At 43.3% G+C, this 23,331-nt stretch overlaps 2 protein-coding genes across 8 annotated transcripts; one reads left to right on the top strand and one right to left on the bottom strand.

Annotated features, from left to right (window-relative positions):
- Nucleotides 1-457: 457 nt before the first annotated feature.
- On the top strand, nt 458-7,305 carry PGRMC1 (progesterone receptor membrane component 1). The gene is made up of 3 exons (XM_075763531.1): nt 458-922; nt 2,992-3,147; nt 5,348-7,305. Exons 1-3 carry the CDS (start codon nt 595-597, stop codon nt 5,446-5,448), a joined length of 585 nt encoding a protein of 194 aa, XP_075619646.1. The 5' UTR covers nt 458-594; the 3' UTR covers nt 5,449-7,305.
- A 1,860-nt stretch (nt 7,306-9,165) lies between these two features.
- On the bottom strand, nt 9,166-21,852 carry LOC104631183 (A-kinase anchor protein 17B). Of its 7 annotated transcripts, none has more exons than XM_075763525.1 (7): nt 21,838-21,852; nt 20,390-20,486; nt 19,400-19,483; nt 16,522-16,646; nt 14,514-14,750; nt 11,739-13,254; nt 9,166-11,160 (listed from the first exon to the last, which is right to left on the bottom strand). In XM_075763525.1, the coding sequence occupies exons 5-7, from the start codon at nt 14,601-14,603 to the stop codon at nt 11,024-11,026; spliced, it is 1,743 nt and encodes a 580-aa protein (XP_075619640.1). In that variant the 5' UTR covers nt 14,604-14,750; nt 16,522-16,646; nt 19,400-19,483; nt 20,390-20,486; nt 21,838-21,852; the 3' UTR covers nt 9,166-11,023. The 7 variants fall into 7 exon arrangements, 6 of the variants coding, with proteins under 6 accessions (XP_075619640.1, XP_075619645.1, XP_075619644.1 ...); XM_075763530.1 differs by lacking the exon at nt 21,838-21,852 and having other exon boundaries at nt 11,739-11,903; nt 12,360-13,254; nt 20,390-21,801; XM_075763529.1 differs by lacking the exon at nt 21,838-21,852 and having other exon boundaries at nt 11,684-13,254; nt 20,390-21,806.
- Between the last annotated feature and the right edge of the window lie 1,479 nt (nt 21,853-23,331).

Raw genomic sequence — 23,331 nt, forward strand, 5'->3', positions numbered from 1 at the left:
AAGATACAGCCCCGTCAGGAAAGCGAAGATGCGCCCTCGCACAGGAAAGGGACCGGCTGGCTCTCAGCAGGCCAGCGCGGCAGCTTTGACGCGGGTCTAACGCAACTCCGAGGTTATTTTTGCCAAAATTTCTGTGAAACCGTGTGCAACGGAGCCGCTGCCGCAGCGGCCTGACCTGACCTGCTGCCGCCTCGGCGGGGAATGGCGACCGGCGGCGCCCTCCGCGGAACCGTCCTCGCCTCAGCTGCGCGGCGTCCCTCGCCGGGCCGCGGGCTCTCCGGGCGGCGTCCGCCATCGCCTGGCTCACACTACCACCTACTGTCAGAGGCAGGTTTAGGAGCCGGCCGGTGCCGAGCCCGCCTCACACAGAGCGGCGCCCTCGCCTCAACTTCCTCCCGCCCTCAGCCCTGCCTGTGCTTCAGCGTCTCCCTTCCCGCCTCTGCCGGCCCCACACGGCCGGGCCACTCCCTCAGCCCGCCTGCCGGCCGCGTCCCGCCCCCTCAGCGCTCTGAGGCGGGCCGGCTCCTCCTCCCTGCCGGTGCCACCGCCTCATCGCGCCTCACAGCCCGCCGTGCCGGAGCGCAGCAGAGCCCGATGGCCCGCGAGGAGGCGGCGGTGGTCGGCGAGGAGGCGGCGGCGGCGGCGGCTGATGGGGGCGGCCTGCTGCTGGAGATCGTGGGCTCCCCGCTCAACCTGAGCCTGCTGGGCCTCTGCCTCTTCCTGCTCTACCAGATCCTGCGAGGCGAGCGGCCCGCGGCGCCGGCGGGCGAGGCGGACCCACCCCCGCTGCCCAAGATGAAGCGCCGCGACTTCACGCTGGCGCAGCTGCGGCCCTACGACGGGGTGCGCAACCCTCGGATCCTCATGGCCATCAACGGCAAAGTCTTCGACGTGACCCGCGCCAGAAAGTTCTACGGGCCCGGTGAGGGCCGCGGCGGGCGGGGGTCGGCGGCGCGGCGAGCCCGGGGCGGCGGGGCGGGCCCAGCCCGGGAACCCCCGGCACTTTGTGCCCGGGATTCGGCCGGAGGAATCCCGGGGCCCTCGGTGGCTTGGCCGCCGCTCGCACCCCGCGGGCAGGGGGGGGGTCAAGCCCGGGTGCCGCCCCGGTGCTGGCGGGGCAATCTGTTCCCTGCGGCGCGGGCATCAGCGTGCTCCGCGTTAATGCCTAACCCGCCTCCTGGCCTGCGGGATAAACGCTCGGCTAAGCTGCCCGTGCCCTCTCACCCCTGCTCACGATCTGGAGATTTGGAAAGGATTCGGCTTGCTTAGAGCTGGGAAGGGTGTGCGGAGCTTGGCCTGTGGCGAGATCCCACAACCAGCAGCGCTGGAGACCTTCCTCCGTGGGTGAGGTGGAGGGCAGGATTACTGCGGTTGCCTGCGCTCCAGAGTCGGGCCTCAGTGTTGTAAAAACTCCGGCTTTACCAGGCTACGTTGCTTCATTATTCTCTTTATTTTCCCAGGGCAGATTACACGTACCACAAGTACTGGAAGGGGTTGTGCTGCTGTTGGGTTGGGCGGCTTCATCGGCCTCGGGTGCCTTTGCCTGATGCCAGGCAGCAGAAGCAAAGTGTTCTCTCAGTGTTTACATTCCATTCCCAACTTTAGTGGACATCACTCTATTGCATAATATTTATACTAAATACCTAGCAATTTAGATTAAACCAGGTTCCTATCAGGAGTGTAGGCAGTTCAAATGTGCAAAGATTGAATAAGCTATGCAGACGATTATAGAGCAGCTAGTGATGACGTGGGTGGGACTATGTGCACCCAGATGTAAGAGTTGAATCACCTCCACTAGGGCATACGTTTTTATTTTTAACAGAGGCCTCCAGTTAAAAAGCCTCACTGAGGCTTCCTAATTTGTACAAGGATCTGTCTGGCATGACCACTCTTGAGCTGTTCAGACAGCTGGTGGCTGCCAGTGCTGCTCACAGCCAAAGAGAATCATGCAGGAGACATCACCTATTTGGAAGCATGATGAGATTATTACTTTTGGTCCAAACATAGACCAGAGACTGTTGCTGAATGATGCTGGACTGTAACTTTGCATTTTGCAGCAGTCGAGATGCTGTACAGATGTGCAGTTTTGTATTTGTGCAAACTAAAAGCCACTTGATTTAAGGCCCACGCTTTGGGTGCTACCTTCCTTGGCAACAGTTAAAAGCTGCCCATTGTATTAATTTGGTAATTGCTGAATGGTTCGTCACAGTGTCTGGCTAGTTTGGTTTTCATTTTAACAGAAAAGTAAGATTCTTTTGATGAGTTTAGGAAAAAGCTCACCCTGGGAGGTGTGGAAGATAGCATGCTCTCTACAGCAACCAGAGTTCACATCTAACTTCTTTAAGCTCTCTTAAAAAGAACTTTCAATCTCTGGTTGCAACATGTGGTATCTCCATTTTCGGCTTGTCATGCAAGCAAGTTAATCATTACTGAAGTTTAGCAAGAGTCTGTCTTGATAAGGTATCTCTGATTTACTGTGAGTTGCATGTTTTGATCATTGGAGTTCATCTTGCATTTTGAAAGTTTTAATAGATGTTTCTTCCAAGTTGGTAATTTATTGCATCACCACTACATTTTCTGTGAAGTCATCCTTTCAGCTCTTTAAGTCCAGAGCATCTCTTGGAAAACTTCCATTTCACCTCAGACTTACAAATCCTTCACCTGTTCCTCTTCCTGAGGATGTGCTTCCCAGTTTGTGTGCTTATTCTTACCCTGTTTGTATGTTCCATGAACCATTGTGTGGTTCATTGTCCTGATGCTTCAGCAAACTCAGTATCTCTTCCCATGGTTTTGTTTCTTGTCCTCTTCCTCTGTTTTCCCTTATTACCAAGTAGGATAAAACCTAAAAACATTTCAGAGGTTTGAGGCACCTCTGACCCATAGGTCAGGGTATGAACTCATCATCTCTTTCAGGTTGGAGACTCTAATCCAAGAAGATCATACAGCATCCATTACCTCTGTAATAATGCTGCTTATGTTTTCATTTTAAAGAGGGCCCGTATGGGATTTTTGCTGGAAGAGATGCATCCCGAGGTCTTGCCACTTTCTGCCTGGATAAGGAGGCTCTGAGGGATGACTATGATGACCTTTCTGATCTCAACGCTACACAGCAAGAGACCTTGAGGGACTGGGAGTCACAATTCACTTGTAAGCAATTTTAAACCTATTTACAAAGAAGTAGCTAACTAGTGTGTAATAGGAGAAGCAATGGTTAAAAGGCTGTCACCAGCTGGAAGCATCATGCTGGAAACTTACTTTGAGTTAATACTTCAGTTTACTAAGTATTACTAGAATTACTGTTACTCAAAAGAATTAAGAGAAATGTCAGGTTTTCCTTCTGCGTTCTCCCTCCTTCTGTTCCTTACAGAAGAGTAGGAGAGATGGAAGCACTGTCAATAGGATAAGATCTGTAAGACCACTCAAAAAGTTGACAGGAATTTGAAATTGAGAGCATGGTTTTGATACAGTTAAGACCCCATCTATAAAGATTATTAGATTTTAATGCTCTGAAAAATGAAGCTTATGTCCTGTTCAGCTTCTCAGAAATAAGAGTAACATTTAAAGTATTACTTGATTTTTGAGTTTGGAAGACTGTTTAAACTAGGCCTTTTCCCCTTAGGGCTCTTGATATAACTTTTTTTACTCTAAATAAGTTATTCTGCGTGGCCTTGCTGGTGGCTTTATCAGATTCATGAACAACTGTGTCTAGCTGACTTTCTCCCCCAGAAGATGTTCAGGAATGGGCAAATGCCACTTCTGTGCTTGCAAGCAGCCTGGCCCTTACAGTGCCAGTGCTGGCCAGAGTGGCAGAGGAAAACAGACAACTTGCACACTTGAGATGTTTGTTCTAAAATTAACACAACAAAGTCACTTTCACAGTTGCCTTGTTTTTCTATTAAGTATTTCTATTAAGTATTTCTATTAAGTATTTCTATTTAGTATTAAAAGTTTAAAAAAGGCAATTCTAACTGTTTTGTGTCCTGTGCCTCAACTTGCTACTCAAAAAGCAGAACTTCAAACCATAGTTTTATGGAAGTTGGTGTGTTGACCTTGTACCAGGGCATGCCCGCTGGTATGGTTTTTTTTTTTCTCCTGTTGTGCATCTTGTTGATGAAAAATAATTCCTCCATATCTCATTATGCCTTTTACGCAAGTGAACACCAAAGGGATTATTTCTACTCAGATAAGAGAAAAAAAAATGTATCAGTTGTTTGTCTTGATGAATTTTTTTTTATATATATATATATATGTGTGATGGAAATTGCATATACAAAAAAGTAGTATAGTGGAAATCAAATTGTTTTTAAATCTAGTGTTCGGTATTAAAGATTTACTATCACTAGCTAGAATGGAGCTTTCCTCCACATAATGTCATTAGAACATCTCAGTCTTGACCTGATGTGCCCCTACTATTTTGGCGCTCTTCCTGTCTTAATCAAGACTGTTAATCACGCCACACTGAATGGCTGCTTTATTATGCTAACAAGTATGTTGCAGAAACCAGAACTAGGCTACCAAATATCTGACCTAAACTATAAATCTACCGTTTCAAGAGTTGGGCATCAGGATTCACCATGAACTGCAGTCATTTTATTACTATGTTTCTAGTAAATTTTGCAATTAGTTGTTTCAAATTCTTATTAATTATAACAACAATGCTAGTCTGAAATACCTGTAGTCAGAGGCATCTTTTGCTTTGTTGAAGTTGACAGATGGGCAACATAGCATAGCTCTCATTTCTTACGTGTATACAATCTTGGCGTTTTTACATGTTCAAAAAGAGATATAAAATAAGGCAGAGGCTTAGCTGCATAATTGGATAACCGATCCATCTTGATCTTTGGAAGAAAGGATCTCTCTTCTGTCCTGTTGGATATTTTCAATATGTGTTAAAAAAATAAAACCCCTTGAAAGTTGTGTACATGTGTCCATATATGTACGTGCATATGTATATAATACATAATCTAAATATTGTAACAATGTCATTGGTTGAAAAATTAGTTTTGACATTGGCAAGAAAAATAATCTAATCCAGGATTCTGTTTCTTTAGCTGGATGAGTCCCACAGTTTACATGTGTCTTCACATTCATTCGTCTTTTGGTTTAGGCAATAGAAGGAGAATTATAGTTACATTCACTTTGCATGTTTCTTACACTTACTACAATATTAATAGTAGTTCAGGTAGTTGATTTCAGCTTTTCTCCTTCCTCCCAGTGTTTGGAATAAGTTGCTGAGAGCTGTTTCATTATAATATAGGCATTTTGTAATTCAGGAAATAGGTGTAGGAGTTTAAAAAGGTACATCTTCAGGGCAGAATAACGACTTGGATTCTTTTCTTTTTCCCAGTTAAGTATCACCATGTTGGTAAGCTGCTGAAGGAAGGGGAGGAACCCACTGTATACTCTGATGAAGAAGAAAAAGATGCCCAGAATGCAAAGAAAGACTAGAGAGTGCAGTGAGGAACCATCTATTTTTGAGTCCTAAAGGATCATTGTAACATTCCACTTCTGTGTTACAAGTTGCAACAGCAGCAATGCTTACAAAAGGTCCAAAGTTACAATGAATTGTTTCTTTTCAAAGGTTTCCTTTTCAAATTTAGTGGTAAACTACTAAAGGTCTAAGATGTGTCTTCTTTTAAACCTGCATAATCTGAAGTATGCACAAAAAACGTCTGTGCTAAAGTAAACTGCAATTTTGGCAATAAAGGACTATTACTGTTTTCTTCTATCACCATTTAGTGCAGAGTAGGTTGAAATCCAGTTTTTCATTAACAACCTAGCACTGCGGACACAAGCACAAGAGTAACTTCATGTATGCAACACAAATTCCACTAAATCTTGTTTTGCATTAGCTTCTGCAGGATCTGGGCCTTGGGTTGTAATTCCTTTAGAAAAGGGACTATATTTTATTTGTCCATGAAGCATCATACTCATTTGTGATGCAATGTAATTCATTATTATGTAAGATAATTTGGCTTTAAAGGAGTTACATTGTAGCTTAAAGATGAAACACTAACTGCTTTAAAAAAAGATAAGAATTTTTGAGAGGTTAAATCACTTTTAGATACTTACAAAATTAATACGAACTGATGAATACTTGACGTATTCAGTCATGCATAATTATGCATGGATTGATACTCTTTGTTTACTTTTAAAGCACATCAAAAGTGTTAGAAAGGTTTAGATATTGAGTGTAACTAGGCATCCCTAAAATCCAGGTACACCATGAAGTGTGACTCAACTGGACTGCTATTCACTTTTCCTCTTAGTAAAACTCTTCTGTGAATTTTAATGAAATGATACTAAACAGGGAAGATCAGCTGCTATTGATTCCTAGTCCTAAAAAAGACTTGCTGGTATAGCATGATTAACAATACCCTTGTACACGCAGCTTTCACTAGCAGAAAAATGTTACTAGCCAATGTAACTTACACAAGTTTCCTGTACCAAATAAAATAACGTGGTGGAAGCTGTTTCTGTGTTGAGGCCTTTGTTGCTTTGGAACATTGCCATTAAAAGAAACAGCACAATCGCATGCATAACCAGCAGTGCTATACCTGGGGGACCTGAACTTTGAATGCCTGTTTACTTATTTGCCCTCTTAGCTCACATTTATGCTTAATTGCTAGTTTGTTCCGACTCTGTAACCTAGTCTCCTACTAGAGGGGGCTAGATAAATGGATTTAACCAAGGAAAAATGTAAACGTTCTCCTTCACCATCCAAAATACTTCTGCAAAACTTTCTCAGAAATTCAGAGAGATAACTAATGATTTGATGATTGCTTGTAAATGTGTTTCTTGTCCAGGTGATTGTCTGGTATAGCTCTCTGTATTTAGTTTCTCTGGTTTGGTTGTTCAGCCAAGTTGTTTCAATTTGGCAACATGACCAGAACGATGAACCAAGTCCTGAGTGGGAAGGTGTAAACTAGGCAGAATTGTTCAGAAGTAGAGCACATTGCACGACAGCAGCTTTCGTAAAGTTGACACGACATGTTAAAGTGCCTGAGACCATCTGTGGTGAGAACAGATGACCTTCTCCTAGACACTTTCATGGCATTTTATTTTGGTTACACTGGGCCTTCAAGTGAAGAGTGCAGTTGTTTGAGCCAGACAGCTTGCGTAAAGTGGTACTGAATGAACTACCTAATGAAGGTCTCGAGACAAATGTAAATCTTGTCATGACCTTTGTGTTGCTATTTTATTTTTAGAGACATTTATACTCTGCAAACTACTACTAATGGTTTACCTCAAATTGAAAATATGCTTTTATTTGTTTAAGGCAGAAAATAAAATACTCTTGCGTAATGGTAGAGTTTGTTTTTATTTACTGCAAATAAATGTGATACTTAATCCTCCCCCAATGTTTCAAGTTTCATATGGTCCTTCTCCAATGTCTTCCATTATCCAAGGCATAGATTAAGTATAATATGTTCTAGCTGAATGCCTGTAAATGCAGTTCTGTAGTATAACCTTAACAGAGTATTAACCGTAGAACATGTTCATATTGTATAATATGCTTTGTTTTTGCAAAAACAGAGTTAGGCATAAAAAGGCCTAAGTAATTGTCAATGCTGAGCAATAGCTTTGGAGGGCTACCATGTAGTGGAGCTAGACTAGGCTGTAACCTACCCTTCAGTGGACCCAACCATCTGACTCTGAAGTTAGTCCATAACATATCCTAAGGCACTAAACAATAATAATAATAATAACAACAACAACAACAACTACCCAGAAAACTGGCAGTAACACAAGGCAAAGCTTAATGTTAAACATCCATGCCTCTTGGGAGGGAAGTATTGCACTTTGGTAAGACCACTTTTCAGAGAAAACAAAGAGAATTTATTGTGAAAAGGGAAGAAGTGAGTCACAAAAGCAGTAGTTTTGTGAAGCAGCAGGCATGGATTTTATTTTCTTCTAAAGTGCTGGAGAAAGGATGGATTTAGCTTCTTTTTTATTCTGTTGATTGCAACTTGATCCCTTCCTTCAACAGTGACTGGCTGCAATGACTAAGCAAAAAGAACCATGCCAGGTACTTAGCAGATTGTACATTAACCAAGTAGGACAGATGACCAACTTAGCAAAGTCTGCCTCATGTGAAGTGTCCAAACCCTTACTGGCCTGCGTCACAAAGACACGTGAGGAGCTCCAGGACAACTCAAAGCAATTGAGTAGCATCTCATTTCAACTGCTTTGTCAAATTCAGATATTCTTTTATCTTGACTCTACCTGCTCTTGATCATCTTTATTAGCTCGTACTTATGCTGTTTCAGTTAAAAAAAAAAAGTTCAGTAATGAATGCTTATGTCGAGAGTTATGTAAGGGGTTTTACAAAAGGCAAGGCAGTCCTATGCGTTGCCTGGAATCTCTGGATTAAGAAAAGCTTTATATCATAATTGCTGTATTCTTGTATTTCAAGCAGATGGACTGACGTAATAACGGGCATTGTGTATATCTGCTTTCAAAACAGCCTGTAGGATTTTTACTTCAGCATTCAGCACGAGGAACACCCAATGGGTTATTTCTGATAACAAGCTTGGTTCAGACAGCTCCCCTGAGAAGAATTCTGTTCTCACTGGCTCTATTAAGAGGCATTTTCATTAGTTCTGTACAGAAAGTCAGATTTAATTGCAAGACCTGCAGTCTCAGAGCCCTACTTCATACATGGCAGAATAAACAGTGTTTCCATAAAAAAAACCCAAAACTCTTGAAACACCAGCTGAGTACAACAGCACACGCCAGGCTCAAACTGAAAGTTATGAAATTATGCCAGCAATATTATACCTTTCCATTGCTGAACTATATAAATGCTGCTTTGAATGCATCTTTTCATCTATTAAATGTTCTAATCATCTAAACATTCTGTAACTTTTACTCTTGAGATGTGACATTTATTCCTATAATTACTGAAATTTAATCTACAAAGCTATATATTTAAAAAGTTTTAAAACAAACTGTTATATGTATCTTTAAAGATTAGCCTTCAGGATAACAAAATTATACTGAACAGTCCAGTGTATGAAAGGATGGGGCTCAAATTAAGTGTGTCAATAGGAAAAGTAAAGAATTTAATATTAAAACACCTGAAAACAGGTCCTAAATAATGCCACCTGTAAACAAATCGGAAAGCCAAAAGCTCTGTTTCAATATGAAGATTACAATGGTGTGTCACATTTTAAAGTGCACGCATATTTTACTTACTAGCAATGTTTTACACATAATGAGAACTTGGACATAGACGATTTGCTTTATCAACTTCAATCAATATAGGTGAACGCAAGAAGCAATTACAGAACTGGTGTGTTTATTTGTTATTGAATATTGAGACAACATGTTGATAAAACACTGCAAATTTACACCAAAGGAAGGAAATCTTTAGTTCCTGCTCCCCCAGATTAACAAAAAAGAAATACTTCCTCACCTGTAATTGAAAGGCCTGTCTCATGGGAAATGGGTACTTATGCACACAGAACTGTCTATAGATTGATTGACAGAGGAGGAGGTTTTGTCATCTTTAATCCGCAAATACTGCATAGAGAAAAAACACCCTTGGTATGTCATCAGTGCAACTGAAACATTTACACAGTCAACAAATACAATAGTTGATCTGCATTATAACTGTATAAAATACTACAAAGGAGACTTGAGGGGCATAAATGTTCTCCAAAATAGACAGAAAATATTTATGTCAAGAAAATAAGATCTTTTTAGATAAAAGTAATAGATTAACAGTACTTTGAGTAGCAATCATTTGTCATTCATGACCATGAAAAGGCACTCCACATCTGAACTCATGAACAGAGAAAAGACCAATAAAAGCTGGCTTAGAAGCCTGTAGGAGTCACCAGTATTGAACACTGGGGGAAAACCTATCCACCATGAACAATTACAACTTATATTTTTTTTTTATTACTATTTATTAGAGCAGAAGTTACAAACATGGGTAAGAGTCTATGTAATGAAGGCAACAGCATCACATTGACTTAGTATATTGACATGTAATAAATAAAGCATACTAAAAGGAAAGCTGAAGTAATCAGTGTACTGAACTTAGAACTGGTCCTCTATATCTTGCTAAGGGACTTTGTCCAAAAGCAATTGTGGCTGTCTTCTAAATATAGCAAGCTGAATAAATATGGAGAGAACTCAAGCTCCTAGACTGCGTTTACACATTTTTACCTTTATGTAGCACAAATCTGACAACATTGGACAATTCCTCTGGAAATTATTTGTAAGCAAACTCATACTAAATAGCCATCTCACTGCATGTGCCTTCAAAACGGCACATTTTGAAATCACGTGAACAAATTTTCAGCCTGCATAAATACGGGGACTGTCAGCATGCTGACAAGTATTGCCCTTTCGCCATCTAAGATTCAGAGCTTTGCTTAGGCATTCAGATTCCTGGAGGCACTACATCTAGCACAAGTTCAGTGAAATCCATCCTACCAAAGACCAGCAAGTTTCCAGAAACACCTACTAGAGCAGTAAATAGAAAACAAGCATTTTGCCACTGTGGGTTTTACAAAAGATGGGATTTTTTTTTTTTTTTCATGTTTGGAAATCTATTGCTTCCCACGATTGAGTCTAAGTGTCCCCCACACCTTCCCATCCCATCATTTTAACAATCTGATTGAGGAGGCACTTCATATGCTTGCTCTAGGATTTATATAGTTATAGTTTTTCCACTGACTCATCATTATTAAATCCTGTAACTTTGGTATTTACATGGTTCCCTACATTTAATCAGAATATAACACTCTCAGGTCTCAATCTGTAGCCTTTCAAATTCTTAGTAACTGGTCCATAAAAGTTTGTTGGGTCCTGGGGAAAGTTTTGGTCCTCTGTTATCCAAAAAGACAAACACAGATTCTGGTCTTGTGGCTCACTACACTAGTTAGATATTCTAACCAACGGAATTACCTAAGCAAAAAAATACCCAGTATTTCATATACCTTTTAATGGGCAAAGGGCTTTCTTCTCCCATTTCTATATAAAAACTTAAGAGCTATTATATAGTAGCTATTCAGCATCCTCTTCTGGGCTCTGCTCCACAGAAAGTATCTGAGCAAGGGTTTGTCTGAATTATCTCAAGAGGAAATAGAGGGCATCCTCTGACATCTGCATCCATCTCTCTTCTCAACATTAATTTCCTCTCATCTCCTGTAGATAAGTATATGAAAAAGTTACTTGAAATGAGTTTGTTGGGGGGGCAGGGAGGGAAAGGGTACAGGGAGGTAGCTGTAAGGTATCCGCCAACAAACTGAAAGCATAGTGAAGTTGTGAAAGGGCTGAGTAACGATAGCCAGAAACATAGCAATCGTGTATGGAGATCAGATGACTACCTATATATAAATTCACTAACTTCAGACAGTACTTCCCACCCACATGTACCACATACTGAGTTGCCTAACAATGTTTTAGCTGTCTAAAGCATGTTGAGCTGTTAGCATGCGTGTTGTTACTACCAGAATAACCACCTATCTGCTAATGCCCATGACAGATACTTTGCTATCCAATCAAGTAGACAAATACTACTCTTCAATGGCGGCTGCGTGGTTCTGAGCTAAACCGAACAAACCTTTAACTGCAGAGAAGTTGCATTCTTTTTTTACACCATGTTCATACTTTTTAAAACTCTTTAAAACCACCATTCATCACTAAGAGCTGTGGCAACTAATCTCACCTGCCAGAGACCCGTCAAATCCAGTCACCTTAGTTCTGGTGTCCCTCTTTCTCACCTGTCCTCTGGAGGGTATCCTGAAGTGGCGAGCCATCATGAGGGGTAACATCTGGTGCTGCCATAGCAGTGTGAAGTGTCTTGAATTTCACTTTGTTGCGGAATATTTTCTTACATTTTCTTTGTATCTTTCTGAGTGACTCCAGCTGCATGCAACTGTCCGTCTCTGAAAAGCCACATTCATCAGTTAAAAGGTTAGAAGAAAGCTTTTTTCGTTTTTTCTTCCTTTTGCGAGCATTTCTCTCCTCTTCCCTGGATTGTCTCTCACATTTCTGTCCTTCATGTCTTAATTTACTACTAGACCTCTTGCACGACTTTTTAAGCTTATGTTCACACCGCCTTGCCAAGCCCTCATGGACAGAATTAGAACAGAAGCTACATTTGCTGCTCTCCTTCTCTTGACCTTCCAGAGTTACATTTTTAAGATAAACCAGCAATTTTCTTTCCCCAGCTCTTGCAGGCGAGCACCCTTTATTACAATTGCTGTAAATTTCTTCACACTTTCTTTCTGTTCTCTTCATTGAGCTGCTACGTGCCTCTCTAAAATACTCGGAATCACTGATCTCTTCCAACAAATCCTTTAATCTGCAAGCAGATCTACATGCCTTGTGTGGTACGGTACCTTCATCGCTACCATCTTCTGGTTTGAATTCCTTATCGTGAGTAACAGCAATGCAATCCAAAGAATGATTCAGTCCAGCACGTGGTGAGTTATCAACAGTGAGCGAGTCATTCCTCTGCACTTGCAACTTTTTTGTAAACCTACCCCCATAGGTCTTGTTTTCTAACACTGTGTCTGTTGACTCAAGCTCCTCAACAGCAATCACCACTCTATAATTATCATCACTACTACAATTTCTCTTGTTGAGGTTTTGTACAGGACTCAGCTCTCTGAACGGCTGGCCAGGCTTGTTGCTCAAGCTGATGTGAAAACCGCTGTCATCATTGGACACCACTCTCTTCCACCAGCACTTGTTCACAGTGGGTTTTGGCTCTAAGCAAACACGTGCATAGCCTGGTGTCTGATAGTAGTTTAGTAAATAATGAATGAACTCATCAGTCTCATAAACCTTCTGCTTTTTGCAACCGTCTTCATCAGACACTGTCTGTGCATGAACTACATTCAATGTCGGGTAGTCCCTTCCATCGAGGGATTCGATGACCCTGCAGTCTTGTGTAACTGTAATCAGTAAAGACCCAGACCCAAAGCAGCTGTATGCAGCTCTGCCAGGCAGTCTGTCAGAACTTGGGGCTGTAGAGGAATCATTTAAAATCGTCCTGACTATGTGACTAGTAGATGAATGGAAGTTACTCGCATCTTCCTCACTATATAAGCTGCTACTTTTTCGGGTTAACGGGCACCAAAACTCTTCCTTATGTTTCACTTCTTTGTGCGTATGATAATGGGAGTTAATCAGTTCCTGATGTATGTCTTGTAAGGCTGTTTCAGAAAAGTAATTGTTCTTCCTTACGCCCAATGAAGGATCCACTTTTTGACTTGCCAACTGTGCAAAATCCTTCAAATAAAAAGTCAGGAAAATTATTATGTACATTTATTGAGCACTATAAACAATGCTAAACTGCAAACTCATCAGCAAGCAGTCCCACAGCCAAAAGAATTACACAGGTGAGGGATAAGTTCAGAGCTTGATTGTACAATCTCACTCTTCGTAAGTGAGAACTACAAATACTTCATCATCTCAGAAAGCTGCGTTCTCAAGTGGTCCTTTAAACCAATTCCTCTATCTCGCTGTAACTGCATAAGAAAATACTTATTCTTTGATCACAGCATCACAACAACTAGTATTGCACGCAACGGTAATATTACTACATTTTTGTAGATTTAATATTTTATTTAGAATAAATTGCTTTGTTATATATTGTTTTAAATGGGTCCAAATACAATCAATTTAAAGCTTTCTAAGTGGCGAATCCAAGAAAATAGAAGCTTAACACATCACCTTCATAACTAAGGCGGCCAATGTCAGATGTTATGGGGCCCTAGAAGTCAGGCAGAGTGGCAAGGGTAGCCTCTGATTTCAACTCTTAGCAAATTATAGTCCTTTAGAAGTCTTTAACATTAAGGATTGGGGAAAACATGCACTTCTTAAAAGCTGCAAGCTGATTTTTACTTGGCAAACAGTGAAGACAAAGCCATGTTAGCACCCACATGAGAAATGAAAACTTCTGTTTTAAATGAAAACTTTTTTTTTAGTCCAAAGCACTAAAATAAACCTCCAAACATTAATCTGTGTGCAAAACACTTGAATTTTTAACACTCCTCCACTGACTTTCTCAAGACGTTAGCTGAATCAAACTGAAATAAGACTGACAGCTTAGTGTTGGCCACAAAAGAGAGGCTACTAGAAATGCAACTGGCATAATCCGTGTCAATTTAATTCTATCGCTTGCAGACCTGAGACCAAAACAAGCAGAGATAGCATCATTTGCATCCCCGCCCTGAAACTCCTTGTTTGCAACACTGGATCAAGTCTAATAGAGCTGATACAGCCCTTCCAGCCCTGTGTTTACTCCGTAATGACAAGGCCTTGAACAAGCATCAAAGGCAAAGTTTCTGGGTGGAAATGCACTATCTTTGTTCTCAGGGCAAAACTGAGAGCAGATTGCCACAAGACTTAGACCTCAAGCCTTCTCAGTGTTCCATCAGTCCCAAGGCATTCTTCCAAATAGCACCAAGACATCAAATGTCTAGCAAATTATTCAAGCTCTAGTAAATATCCTTCAAAATTTAAAATATGTTTTAAAATAGTCTTACTTTCACACGGTTTAACAGCACTGTAAGCAGTCTGACAGACTCCACTCTTCTCTGAGCTAGCAGGGATTTCCTTTCTTCCCATTCAGGCATATTCTCTGGCCACTGCTGTTCTTCAGCTGGTACCTTCTGCTGCTTTGGGGGATGTTTCTCATCTCCATCTATCTGCCTCTCTTCTCTCCTCTTGAGCTTAGCTTTCGTTTTTCTCTCTTGAACTTCTTTTCAGCACCACGTCTTTTTCTAGGCAATTATCAATATGGGACAATTTAGATGACACTTGTTTTACATTTTGAGTCCTGGGGAATTAGATGCAAGTCTTTGAAGTGCTAATAAAAAGCAACCAGTTGCCAAGAATCTGCATGTGGCTAACAAACTTTGTTTGTTAGAATAATATGTTTAAAAAAACATGGCACATAGATGACATGCATCTAACTGATGCACACGTTTAGAAAGTTGTCTCTCCAAATGGTTTGTATTCCAGGGTTTTCTTTATAAGCACTGCCAAGATGACAGATTCACATCGTTGTTTGTCTCCAAGGACACAAATAGAGACTAATCATTTGGATCTAATTCTTAAGTTAACAAATCTCCCCTACAGATTAGCATGAGGGTCCCATTTAAGAGATATTACAAGACTATTTCCACTGTTCTAAAAAAAGTTAAAGCTGTGTGCTGGTTTTAGCTGGGGTAGAGTTAATTTTATTTGCTGTAGCTAGTATGGGTCTGTGGGTTGGATTTGTGCAGAAAACAGTGTTGACAACACAGGGATGTTTTCATCACTGCTGAGCAGTGCTGACACAGAGTCGAGGCCTTTTCTGCTCCTCACAGCACCCCACCAGTGAGTGGGCTGGGGGTGCACAAGAAATTGGGAGGGGACACAGCCGGAACAGCTGACCGCGACTGACCAAAGGGATATTCCATACCATATGACACCATGCTCAGCATATAAAGCTGGGGGAAGGAGGAGGAAGCAGGGGGACATGCAGAGTTACAGCATTTGTCTTGCCGTCCCATGTAACCATTACACGTGATGGAGCCCTGCTTTCCTGGAGATGGCTGAACACCTGCCTGCCCACGGGAAGTGGGGAATGAATTCCTTGGATTGCTTGCATGGCTTTTGCTTTATCTATTAAACTGCCTTTATCTCAACTCATGAGTTTTCTCACTTTTAGCCTTACAAACTGTTCACACAAATAAGCGTTTAAAAATATTTTTTTAAAAAAATATTTGAATAAGAAGGTATTAACAATGGAAGCACAGCAATGTTTTCAGAGACCTAGCATTAGAGTCGCTATGCTCCATATTCTACTTAGAATGGTTGGGGCTTTTTAAGATACGAAGGTGAATAACATGACTAATTACTAGTGACAGTTTAGGATGCCATCCAAGCACATTATCTACAGAATTAAAACTTCAATATACTACTATTACTCATATACAAAATTTAAGAACACTGCCCTAAAGATAACAACAATGAAAAAAAACCCATATAAAAGGGGGTAGAGGGAAAGATGGAAAAGCATTCACCTCTGGCTTTGGACCTTTCAGTCAACTGGAAGGCACCAAGAAATGTACGTCACATTAATTTTACTTCAGGGCATAAAGACATTAGTTTGCGATGCTGCAGCACAGAACAATACAAAAAGCCCACATGCAGAATCTTAAGCAATCAAGCCTCAGAGCAATTTGAGAACAACAGCTCTCCAACTTCACTCCAGGCCCACATAATCATAGACTAATCTGATCTGAAAGAGACCTCAGGATGTTTCTAGTCCAACTTTTCTCATAACCCAGACCCCTCCATATGATGCCTTACACACAGAATTATCAGGATGCTTTTCTTTCCGACAGTAACATATAAATTAAGAACTACATAGTATTGCTTCAAGTTCTCTGACTCATTTCAAAGCCTGTTTTTTTTACACCAGCCAGTCTTCCTGGATTTTACTTGGTATGAGGTAGTGTAATAAATCTCAAGAAAACAGAACATTCTCCAAAAAAACACTCTCACCTTTCAACTCCCTCTCTTTTTCCCCCCCTTTTTTGAATGTGCTCCTGTTCTTGCAGCTTTAGTCTTTCCAGGCTTCTCTTTCTTATAGCTCCTTCACTAAAATGTCTGGTTGTATCAAAAATTACCTGTCACAGAAGAAGCAGAATCAGACTTAGCAGTCCAGTTTGCCGTGTATTTACACAAACACAGACAACCTGCTGAGGAAATGAGAAACCCCAGGTGACTACCAAATACTACTACACTTGTGAGAATGTCTCTCTCTACCCTGGCATACTAGAATATCTCTTCTGAAGTTCACACTGTGTTGTCAGTCAAGCTCAAACACCCCACTCCCAAACGTCTCCTGCTGTGACATCAGGGACTCACAATCTGACATCATACTTGACCAAAACCATTACTGGCATGCTCTTCTGGGGACTCAAAGTTCACTGTGTTCAGAAGAACATTCCTAGCTGCAGGATTTGTGCAGTTCTGCCAAAACTAGAGTTCACTGACTCTCAGAGCAACATCTTTTGGATCAAATGCTTGCTTGCTTAAAAATTGATGAATTCTGTTGATGTGTGCTCCATTTAATCAGCTTCAAGTGCCCAGATGTGAGCACATTAAAAGAAAACACTCATGCAAATTGTATGAAGGTCTATTTACACTGAAAAAATAAGTAATATGAAGTGTTTTTTCAACACAGAGGTATATTTTAGGTTCACAGTTTAGAAATTATCTGCTGGGAAAAAATACTGAAACCTACTAAGTACTTACAGAGGTAAGCTACTAGGCTGCTGAAATTAAGTTTACAGATTGCAAGTTTTCTTTTATAACACCACACTAAGGATAGCACTTACATGGATTAATCCCTCAATATACTTAAGCAAACAGGTGCAAAAAAGAGAAAGGGTACCCTTTACTAGCCAAGAACCACCTAAATCAGGGCAGCTACTGCACCTTCTTCATGCTTAACAATAAGATACCAAGTATCTTTTAAAGAGTCTTGCCAGCTCCTGAGATCATCTCCCAATTTCAGTACCAAGCACACTGAAAATATTTACAACTTTCACCTTACCCATACCAATTTTTCAGGAAATCAAAACAGTAAAATGCCATTTTTTTATTAAAGGACTTAACTTTATATACACAAACTTCATATATCAGTATCTCTATACCCAGTACAAACAGGATAATCATAACGGTTTTTTCCCCTCACAGGCTTAAATGTCCAAAAAGTTTACAGAGAGGCTTCCACTGGTTAGCAAGGGCTTCTTAGGCTTAACTTCAAGAAAAAACAGCATAAATTGGCAAACCACCATCTGTGCCAGTTTCTTCCACAAAATCTCAGCAGCTAGTAACAAATAAAGGTTAGTATATTTTAATGCTGCCTTTATGCTATGTTTTTCTTTCTTTTTAGCCACCATTTAAACATAAATACAGTCTAAATCAAAGGGGGGGGGGCAGGGGCAGGAAGAAGATAGATATACACAGAGAACTGCAGCAGCGCCACATAAAAGCTTCCACTGAAGCAACACCAAAAAAAGCCTGTAAGATGGTTACCACAGGTTAAAAACTATACGGCCGTTACTTGACGAATGCCTGTTTGCCTTCAATCTAGGAATCTACAGGGGAAGACAAGTGCAGTGCAACAAGCTGTCTGGTAAAGAGGGTGACTATACTTTATTCAGATCAATGAAGAAAAGAAATACATAGGTACTGAAGGAAAAGCTTGTCTAATACAGATGGACTCAATGATCTTAAAGGTCTTTTCCAACCTAAATGATTCTATGATTCTATGAAGAATAATTAAAAAAAAATAAATCTCTGGAAGCAGCAGCTATAGCACAGACTGCAGCACTGAATCGCTCCTGTTAGGGAACTGCTGCCAAATGCACTCAGAACTAACCACAACTTTGTCATGCAAGGCTGAATATCTCACGATTAATCTCTGAATACAGCCATGTACATATATATAGACACACCTTCAGCATCTCATATAAGCAAACCGGCTACACTCAAAGTACTTACTACGAAACTGAAAAAGCGAGTAGTCTCTAGAATCCTTCCTGCCCATCATGCATGAAGATAAAGAGCTTCCGAAAGCTATCTCTAATTTTAGTATCAGCTACACTTTTTCCATCACACTAAGATTTGAGGTGCAGCAGGTTAAAACATCCAGGACACTACTGTTGAAATCCCTAGAGACACGAAAGGCATCCCTGAAGAAGAGCTGCTGTACCCAAAAGCTTGTTCTGTTTTGCAAGTATATCTTCTATTAAACCAATGGATATTATCCTGCCCCTGCAAATCTTTCTTCACTTATATCCTTACACCATCATGGCTGCAACCATATTCCTACTACTGCAATAAATCACCTAAGACTAACCCAAAAATGCTTCATAAAGTTGAGTAAGCTATAGTGGTTTGCTAGTGCAGACCATTACACCCTTGCTCTTCCCTACTCCATAGCCAGCAGCTCTTCATGTATTTCTCATCACCTAACTGTGTACAAAGCACAGAATTATTTACTGGCTGATCCACTGGCTTACACCTCAGCAGCACAGCCTTTTGGAATCAACCCTGACATATTAAAAGGCCGTTATCTCAACTTTAAGTTTCAACTCTTCAAACTGACAAGTCACAAGGAATCTGACATTCGACTCCTTTACCAAATTATTATTTCCTCTTAGCCATTCTGCCATGGTTAGAACATCAGAAACACATTTGTCCTTGCACTAGTGCTGACTACAATAAAACTGCAGGCTGAACTGCCCTTTGCTACCTGCATGTCTGTCTTCTGTGATCACATGTTCTGATAACCCTGATACATACTCAAAATAAAAAATAAAAAAAAAAGGTGTTACTTAAATGTATAGAAAGGAACCAAGATACTGACCTGGGACTCTACACATCTGTGATCAATTCCCACCTCTGCTGAGGAATTCCTGTGAAACCCAGTAACTTCCCATGTCTCAGGGGCCTAAAATAATACAGTATTTTAGAACAGATTCAAGCTGATCACAACCACAACAGGTTATCGATCACTTACTCTGGCCTGTGCTAAATATATTTGGCTGAAACATCTCATCCAGGAAGGCACCTGGCTCTGGTCTGAAAACACAGTGACAGGAAAACCTGCCACTTCCCATGGGCAGTTTGTTCCATTCCTTATCCCTTCGTTGTTTGACATGGAAGCCACTTCCAGATATTGATTTTTCATAAGCCTTCCTCTACTAGAGTCACATGCTTTTAGCATCTAGGTGGTTTTGTGGGGGTTTTTGGTTTTTTTCCTTTACATGCTATAATCCAGGTGCACCTCAGTCATCTTCTTATATAAAATACATAGCTTCAGCCCTTTGAGAGATCTCTCTCAGTCTCTCATTGTAAGGCACTTTCTCCAGCCCCTGAGTAATTTTTGTTGCAATTTTCTACCACTCTCCAATGTAAAACATATCAATCCCAAACCCGCACACAGTATTAATTTGGTCAGTGCCATGCACAGTGAATTGACTCCTTTCAGCATACTTTCTATCACCACTTTAACATACTCCCCACAACACCGCAATGGAAACCCAAGCTGTCACTAACGTACGAGAACAACCCTTTCATAGCCTTAAAGAAAACCAGGAGTATAAATCAGTAACTCTGAAATTATTTTTCTGAATATCTGCACCATTCTTTTTACATGGACTAAATTATCTTAGAACACCTTAAAACTTGTCTCCCAAGTTCATCCTTTAAAACAAAATCAGACTTTAGGGAAACATTAACAGTCTGGCAATACCTAACCTGAAACACCCCTATAGTCCATACGAACAATACGCAAGTGGTGAGAATGATTTGCTCCACAGGTGCCCCTCACATTTGCTTACAGTACCACTCTTACCATCCCCAGTTTCCCAGCTGGTCACTCATGCCAGGCCCTGAGCCATCACAACTGTTTCTGACACCATACCATCAATCAGGTCAGGAAAGAGATCTAGCTTGGAGAGAAAAAAAAAATAATAAGTAGTCTTTTGCCAGGTTACTTTTCAGGCAGTTGGTTTCCCTGCCTTTGTGCACAGCGCAGCCCCACCAGCAGAGCCAAAGGAGAGCCAGAGGCAGGGGAAATATCTTATTTCTGCAGAGGTGGGCATGCAAATAGCAATGTGGCAAAAGTTACGTATTTATCAATAGTAGCAGAAAGAGTTTATCATGCAAGGGAAAGCGTTTTCCACAAAGAGTCACTAGGAGAAGTTTAAACAAGGGGTTTAAACAGCTTTTCAGCAGACAGGACTAGTTTATCCAGCTTGCTCTGCACAAAACGAAGAGCAGAGATGATCAGAAGCGCTGTGGCTCACACTAATAGCCCAACAAAAGGGGCGTTTGGAAGCTAACGCTCCTGGCGTCACTGCTTCATGCTGCGTGTTTTGAGGTGGGGATAAAGCAAACCACAAGCCAGCCGCATCTCCACAGACGCAACTGCCGTAAGGCCGCGGTCCCCCAGCTCGGGAGGAAGGTGCCCGAGCTCCAGCGGGATTCGTAGGCACAAGCCGGATTATCGCACCGCCGGCCAAAAGGAGCCCCACGGCCAGGGCCCAGCGACCGCCAGGCTGGCGCCCAGCACTCGGCCAGCGCCCCAGAGCCGGGTTCAGCGGGCACTGGGGGACGGAGGCAGCGGCAGGGCCCGACCCCGACGCGCTCTCCTGCCCCCCGCAGCGCTGCACCCGGCTGCCAGCCCCGGTGAGGGTGCGGGGCACCTGCCCCCTGCCACCCCCGGGCCCTGCTCCGGGCTGCCGGAGCGCCTCCGCAGCTGCACGCCAGCCGGGTCAGAAACCGCTCCGGGCCCAGCGACCCCCGCGCGGGCCGGGGGGGAGGAGGCGAGGGGGTAACACTCCTTCGGCCGAGCCCGCCACCGCCCCGGCAGCCGGAGGGGAGGGCCGGCCCGCCTGAGCCCGGGGCACGGCCGCCGCCCGAGCCGAGCCCGGCACCCGCCAGCCCGTCCCGGCAGGCCCGCGGGCTCCGGGCAGCCCCACGGGAGCTGCCAGGAACGGCTCCACCACCCCCCGATGCTTCGGCGGGCGCGGGCCAGGCCCGGCTGGCACGGAGGGGAGCAGCAGCCCTCCGGCCATGGCCCCTTCCCCACACGGGCCGCGCCGCGGCCGCCTCCCCGACGCAGGAGCCCCCAGCACCCTCCGCCAGCGGAGCGCCCGGCAGCCGCGGCTGCTGCCTCTGAAGAAGCGGGGCACCGAGCCCAGCCACCCGCCCCGCCCAGGGAGCGCCTCCCGCAGCGGCAGACGCCCTCCGCCGGCAGGGCCCAGCACCCACAGGCCGCCGCAGGCCGGTTCCCCTTACCCCTCCGGCCGCCGCCGCTGCAGCCGCCGACCACCCCCGCTCCCGGGCGCCCTTCCCGCCGCCACCCCGGGGCGGAGCGCGGCGCACGCTGGGCAGCTGCGGGGGGACCCGCCCCTGGGGCGCGGCCCGGCACCGCCCGCTACGCCCGGAGCTGGCCTGGCGGCTACGGTGGCAGTCAGCTCCTCGACCCCAAACCGGGGGCGCGCTGCACCCACGGGGGCCGTTTTGTGGCGGCCAGACCCCGGGGGAGGGGCAGCCCCGGGGCGCCGTGGCGGTGTAGTGTTTGGGGATTTCACGCGTGTTTTTGAGGAGAGATTCTCGAAGCGGGGCAGGGCGGAGCCCCAGGAGGTGCCGGCGGCTGTCCGGACCGCTGCTTCCCGCCCTGCTTGTCGCCCCTCAGGGCCCACACGACAGAGGCCTGTGGCTGCCCTGCGTGCCAGCCGTCGGCTGATACCCGCCTGTTGCCGGGTGTCTTCGGCCTGTGGTTATCGTGTATGTGTGTTGTCTTAAAAAAACGCCAAGGAGAAAAAGTTACTTCCTCAGCAGCTGCCTCGCTTAGGCAGTGCAAAGGCCTAGTTACAGAGGTTTGATGCAATACCATGTTTTTTCTTTGTCCTGTAACAAAGGTAGCTCATTGACCGCCACTTCATCTAAGCAATATGTCTGTGAGGATTAATATCAGCTTTTCCCTGTTTTAGTACTAGCTTGTATGTGTCTAACCAAGGGGGACGCGGTGCCTGTGCCTCCTAGTACTGTAAGGCAGTCACCTCCCTGCAGTGGAGCAGCTCCCAAGAGCATCAACGCCTCACCAGCATGCTGTTGAAGGTACTGTCCACACTTTACAGCACGTGGTTGTTTTTCTTTCAAGGTCCCCAGGGAATTCAGTTTAAGGCACTCATTCCCTCAAATATTCTCTCAGTTTTCAGTGGTTTTTATCTCTTGCGATCTTCTAAATACAACTGTAAAACATGGTACATTTTATTCCGCCCCCTTCTTAAAAACAGACACGTTGTTTCTTCCCTTGTGGTAGTAAGGTTGTGACTATGATGGTTGATGTGGAACGCACACAAGGCTAGGGCTGCAGGCGGAGGTGTGTACCAAGCACTTCTTTTCTCAGATGGTCTAATTGCTATGCATGCAATTACAACCTGAGAACAATTGTTACGGGTGTATTTAGTGAGGGAGTCTATTTCTGGTACAACTTTATGGGCCAAAAATCATGGCTCTGTTTTCTCAATATGCAAGTTGATACAATAAAGATACTACCTTTACCATTTATTTCTTGGGTCTAGTTGCCTTCTCCACAGTTGGTTCTCCTTGCATTAGAAAGGTTTTCTAGGAGTCTATTATATGCTGACATTTGTTTGCGGGTTTTTTCTATCTTAAAAGATAAAATTGTGTTTTGATGGTACAAAAGGTTAAATTTCAAAGATATTGTCTCTAAGTTACATGATTTTTTTCCTTTCTACGTGTATTTTTCCAAACCCAAACAGG

This window comes from Balearica regulorum, chromosome 11, assembly GCF_011004875.1.
Source record: "Balearica regulorum gibbericeps isolate bBalReg1 chromosome 11, bBalReg1.pri, whole genome shotgun sequence".
NCBI classification, from domain to species: Eukaryota; Metazoa; Chordata; class Aves; order Gruiformes; family Gruidae; genus Balearica; species Balearica regulorum.